Consider the following 6396-nt stretch of genomic DNA (forward strand, 5'->3'; position numbering starts at 1 on the left):
GTTACGTAAGTACACTGTACTAGTATACGTTAATCTTTTAAGTGCAGTACTAGTAATATTTAAAACAGGATAATCTGCCATACAAAATCGATAGAGGGATTTGGCGATACTACAAAGTAGTGCGCACTAAGGATCACAGAGTAATTGGACGATTCACAGGGAGACTGCGCCCAAAGCGTAAGCGGTATACAATTTAATCAAGTAAAAAAAGTAACCGTCAAAGTGCGTCATAATAAGCTTTCTCAAGATAATCAATGCACTATTTATGACTATAGTTTAGTAAGCATAGTACAATGCAGAAGGAACATAAACACAATAGAAGTCTAATTTGACTGTATTATCTTATCTGTACAGAAAGTGCAGTACATACAGTATGTAGTACCGTACTTAATACTAGTATTCCAGTACGTACATTACAACGTACAGCAGTACATAGAAGCTACTACAAGTACGTACTAGTACATGTAGGTAACACTATGTACTGTACGATGCTGAACGGAATACAATGATCTACAGTTAACGTTAACCTAGGGGGGTCAAAGGAGTTAGTTAGTACGAGTACTAGGAGCACAAGATTTAACTGTATACTAGTTTGGACCACATCCTTGTAGTACAAACTCTGGACGACAGCAATCATCATCGTAACGTTAGTAGGCATCCAATTCAGTCGCAGTGAGGCAGCCTATTCATGTTATTCCGTGTTACGTTACATAATAAACACGAGCAAACAGCAACCATTTCACAGCTATGCTTTCTGCGGTACTGTAGTCATAGCGACAAATCCTTATACTTGTACATGCGTGTGTGTGCTCATTGCTCCTACTGTAGTGGATGTGAGGCTGTAAGATTTATGAGGCGCCATCGTTGCCCTTGTCGACGATTTCCACAGCCACATACGTGGACGTGATGAAGCCGAAACTCCAGGGTGTCGTCTGCCAGCGCCACTCGCGTGTAGAACCACTGGGTGCGTCCCAGATATTCATTTTCATTACTACGAAGCCCTATGTTCCCGATACTAGAGAGGTTTTGCAAGTGTTCGTCGGCGTTCGCGTTCGACTTACAAACGCTGTTAAGATTATCTGGTCGTTTACGTTACTAGTACACGAATAAAAATACAAGTCTGATCTTGGTCCAGGAACGTAAAAAATATATGCAGAAAAGCACATCATAAGTTGATTGGATAAATAACGTTACAGTGAAGGTAGGAGTCCGCTGCGGGCTACATAACGAGACGTGGTGTATGGCGATTGCACTTATTTAGTATTCGTGAAGTGACCTCAAACATGCAAAAATACTGAAATATAGCTTACTTTGGGTGTGATTATATCCTGCAATAAGCATCGTAACTCAGTATATGATACTTCATTACTTAGTATCGATGCTGCTCTCTACACATTGCCAAGTTCTTGGGTTGATCGGCGATCTCTGAGCCACGAAGCAGCACATTAAAGACAGCATTTTGGCGTAAACTACAAATTTAGCGTGAAGATGACACAAATAATTATTGTCACCTTGAGCTATAATTTATAGCATACATTAGACCTCCTGACAATATATTTAGTCTTTACCAAGTCATCAGCATTACTACTAAAATTATCATATGTATTCCGAGTAATGACAATCTCTGGTTGGTCAATCGCATTGTGCTTAGAATTAGTGGTCCACGTCACACAACAATCAGCCAATAGGTGATTGAATCAATTCGTTTGGTGGAGATCTCTCGTAACCTCGTTATAGTTCCCACAAAACACTAACTCTTTTCCAAAAACACTGGTTACGCCTCGAAAACACCCACATTTTGCCTACCATGTCCTGCCGCTCCAGCTTGCAAGCATCTCAGCCAACTCCCTCGGCGACCTCACTTACAACCAGGGTCATTCGTAAAGGTGTGGCCTTGTTGGAGAACCTCGACCAAAACAGCGCTATGCTAAACGAGCGCGCTACTCTACCATTCTTACTGACGAGCCCGACGACTTGGACTCGAACTCACCCATCTACGACTCCTTTCTCGCTTCCCAAGGAGCTGAGGGGATTGTGACGATGACAAACTTCTCGCCGTCTGAGTTCAACCTCATCTGGACAGAGGTGCGCCAGTACGTCTTCCGCCATTGGAATGTCGGTTCTGGACGAAAGTCGGGCGGTATCCGCTCGAGACTTGCTCCTGATGCTGTTCACGTCGTTAAAGCACTGCGGCACTTGGGACGTCGTTGCGGCCGTATTCAAGCAAAAGCCGACAACCTTCGAGAAGCGCGTCATGTCCTTCCTGATCGTTCTCCACGCATACCTCATGCGAACGTTCGTCACGGCTGAAGAGGCCAATGCAGACGCCCGCTGTGGCTGGGCATTGGTTCAAGAACTTCGCTCGGTACGCCACGGACGTCACGTTCCAGCAAACAAATGTACCGTCCGGCGCGCATGCAGAGAAAAAGATATACTACAGCGGCAAACACTCACTGTATGGACACAGGGTTGAAGTGTCCGTGGTACCGAATGGCTTCACGATCGACTGCACCAAGTTCTACAAGATCAGCGTGTCGGACAAGACAATATTCGACGAGAACATCGACTCTCACCTGGCCAACCTGGCAAAGCGCACCGGCGAGACGACGCTCGAAGACTCGGAGCTTGGCTTAGAGCAATGGGCAGTTCTGGCTGACAAAGGCTACCAAGGTATTCAGCACAACGTCCGGACGGTGCTGCCGTTGAAGAAGCCGGCAGGTGGCAACTCACCATTGCGGAGCAAGCGAAGAATGACCGTATTGCCAGCGATTGCGTCGTCTTTGAGAACTACTTTGGTCGGTTGAAGACGCTGTGGTCCACATGTAGCGACACGTACCGTTGGAGCCGCAAGAGCTACGACATCGTGTTCCAAGCGTGTTTGGCCCTGATCAACGTCCATGTCCGCCTCCATCCCCTGTGTGCAGAAGATGGTGATGCCAATGCCCAGTACATCTTCGTCTCAACGCAATCGGTGCAAAGATCATCAAGACGAAGAGAGCCGCCGGGAAGGCGTACAGGTCTAAGAGAATGGTGAGGTTGAGTATGGTTTTGGCTTCGGAGAATACGTTTACTCATGATTTGCCTGTAAGCGATACCGAACTTGGTTCTGACAATGAAGATGGAAACAGTAGTTTTATCATGTAATTCAGAATAAGGACCATTTAGGACAATGTACTAGGTTTAGGAATTTTATAACAAATAGTGTTTTATAAATAATGGAAGATGGCGGGTATTTTGCAAACATGTTAAAAAAAGAGTACAATTGCCTTAAAAATTACTTGAATTAGGTGTATTCAGGATTACAAACAACGACGGATTTTAAGGGACACCCGAAGTTTTCAACATGGTGGGAAAAATTGGCTAATTAGATTCAAATAAGAAAATAATGGGCGATGATTGGTCGAAGGATGGTTTACCGCGGAAACATTTAAAATTCGCGGACATTTGGAGGCGATGACGAACATCCAGTTACTTCAAAGAATGCCTCCAAAGTGCCGCAACAAAATCAGTCCCCAGGAGAAGCCGAGACGACGCTACACCCAGGCTATTAAGCGAGCCATGCTGAGCAGGCTACAATCAGCCTCAACTCGAGACGTGGAGGCGGCGACTGAGATCCCCAAGAGCAACCTGGCACGCTGGGCCAACCAGACCACCAAGCTCTTCACCTTCGACGGCACGGCAACCTCGATGGCGCTGTCGACCCGAAGAGATCCCCGACACAGCCGCTCTCGAAGCCTTCATGCACAAGCTCCGTGATGCCGAACGCGCTGTAACGTGCACCCACCTCGTCAACTACCTCAAGCGGTACCATCGCGCGTGGCTCGACGGCTACCTGGCGAACAAGAATTGTGGATACCAGTCGCTGCTCAAACTGGTGCAACGATTCTGCCACCGCCATGGCTTTTCACGCCAGAAGCCAGCGAAGTCAAAGAAGACCTTGCTGCCATCCGAACCACGTTCGCTGCTGACTACTACAAGGCGTTCACAGGGTTCAGCGGCGACAGCATCATCAACGTCGACGAGACGGGTATGACGTACGACATGCCACCTCATGCAATTTGGTCGGTACGCATTGGTACGGCGAAGATTGCGAGTGGCGAAAAGCTCTCGTACCGCATGACAGCTGTGCTGGGCGCCCGTGCGAATGGCGAGAAGCTCCCCATCCTGTTTATCATCCGTGGCATGCCCGGTGGCGCGATCGAAGCGAATGAGTTTGAGTCGTACCCTCTTGGGCACCACTACGCAGTGCAAGAGAGGATTCACAAGTCTGGGCCATGTAATTTCGTAAAGTATTGAAGCCACAAGTTCGGGAGCCGACGGTTCTGTTGCTCGACAACTTTGACCCGCATGTCAGCAAGGAAGGAATCAAGATCGCCAGCGAGGAGGCCGGTTGTGTTGTTGCTGCCATCCCACCGAATGCCACAAGTACAGTGCAGCCCTTGGACGTTGGGGTGATGGCCCCATTTAAGCGCCACTTGCGCAGTTTGTGGCTTGAAGAAGATCTCATCGAGGGTAGTGAAAGTGAGGAAGATGTAGATCTCATGACTGTACCGGCGCAGAAAAAGCGTTTGGTGATGATTCATCGAGCCATTAAGGCATGGGCTCCGTCGCAGATTTTCTAAGGCTATTCCTCAATGATCTTTTCTTCGGCGAAAACAATCTTGCACTTTGTATGCTATTCGGAAAAAAGTTCGACGCGCCCGGGACTTGAACGGGCTCACTCAAGACACACTACGTGTTTTAACACGCGCTATCGCGTCAAACGCTTATCATTGTAGTCGCTTCATCGATCGCGTCAATTTAAAATACGTGATTGTTTGAAATTGTTCAAATTGCAGGCCCTGGAATTTGGTTGGCCACCAATCAATCGAATTTCGAAGTCCTTCGTCCAATGAATTTTCTTTGTCATGGTGAAATCGAAGAACAAGTGTCCCTTAAAATCCGTCGTTGATTGTATTTGATTGTGAGGTCAAATACCTTCAAGGACATCCATTGTCATTCGGAAAAAGGTTTATGTCCACGTAAAACTCCCATGCTTCTCGTCGAAGACTACGTTTTCGGGCAAAGAAGAATTATTTTACCAGTATGTGGAGAAGCTTATCAGCTCATTAGTAGACTGTCATACATCTCACCTATGAGTAAGACGTCTATTGATATGTTATAATTTTTTACATTTAAATGTCAGATTTTGTTATGCAATCGATTTCTGTGCAGTCCAGGGACTCAGCGCAATCGACTGAGGAAGATGCCAATCCTTCAAAATGGCAATTAAAAGTTGTGCACCGCTGCTTTCTTCCTCAGGCTGATAACGATTTGATTCTAGCGTGTTGAATGGTGATGATGAATAATGTACTGCCATATCGTTTGAGAATCGTAAAGTTGATCATTTCCCGCAGCCTTCCCGGGTTTCGGGGTGTTTAATCTACCCTCCAAGCACAGACAGTGATGAAAGGAACGTCACAGTTGTTACCACATGTGACCAAGTTGTCCATCGCATAGTCCTTCTTCGCCAATTATTTAACCAGTTAAGATCGTACTCATCTTCGTGGGAGATAAATTATAGCGCAAAATGGGCTCCGCTCTCGCTGGGGCAAAAACTGATGTGTATGCAACTGATAAAAGCTACGTTAACTTGAGATACACGCAGTTACCTGTATCTCATCGTTGTACAAGTCAGTACCAAGTGACTTGTATCTTATCCTTGCATAACTCAACGTGTTCGTCAAAAACACCTACGAAGTCGCTGCAACTCGAATGGACCTTGAGTGAAGAAGTGGATAGAGTTCCTGTGATGCGCATAGCCATGGCATCAGCGCGCGTGAAAGTATTGGGTAAGGAGGATAATGCTTGGGTACAGACAGGTAGATGGGAATACGGTAGGTCTGTGTCGTCTTCGACACCTGTGATTTCCCTGACAAGCAACAGAGCAATTAACAATTTTAGGTTATCTGTGGGGCAGGGCAAGGAACTTACCCATTTTCAGGTCGAATGTCCGGGTGATTCGGCAAGGTTAGCGTGTGTAACGTATCGAGTTCAAGCAGTATAATCTATTGGAGGCTTTCTAGTAAAAAAATACCGCGATGTGATTGGCTCAATGGGATTGATCATAAATTGGTACAGTGATTATAAATTGGTCATTTACGTTATGTAGTGACATGTACTGTACATCTTCGTCAATGATCACTCTACAATCGCGCACTAAGCTTGCAGCGGAACGCGTCGTATTCGGTACCACCCCTGCTGGGGAGCCGAAACATACCTGTTCTGGGGGAAATTAGAAATAACGGATAATCGACCGGATGCACATACTCCTTGCATAGATCAGCAGCTCGCTTGAACAATTCAATTCATCCGGTTAATCAAAACTTAACCGAAATCGGGTCGGATGCCCAGAAT

At 46.3% G+C, this 6396-nt stretch overlaps 1 protein-coding gene across 1 annotated transcript; it reads left to right on the top strand.

Annotated features, from left to right (window-relative positions):
- Positions 1-2113: 2113 nt before the first annotated feature.
- Positions 2114-4622, top strand: H257_18981 (hypothetical protein; the record flags this gene model as incomplete). Its single annotated transcript, XM_009848133.1, has 6 exons — positions 2114-2365; positions 2424-2756; positions 2807-2946; positions 3649-3874; positions 3979-4245; positions 4299-4622. The coding sequence occupies 6 exons, from the start codon at positions 2114-2116 to the stop codon at positions 4620-4622; spliced, it is 1542 nt and encodes a 513-aa protein (XP_009846435.1).
- Between the last annotated feature and the right edge of the window lie 1774 nt (positions 4623-6396).

Source organism: Aphanomyces astaci, assembly GCF_000520075.1.
Source record: "Aphanomyces astaci strain APO3 unplaced genomic scaffold supercont1.294, whole genome shotgun sequence".
NCBI classification, from domain to species: domain Eukaryota; phylum Oomycota; class Saprolegniomycetes; order Saprolegniales; family Verrucalvaceae; genus Aphanomyces; species Aphanomyces astaci.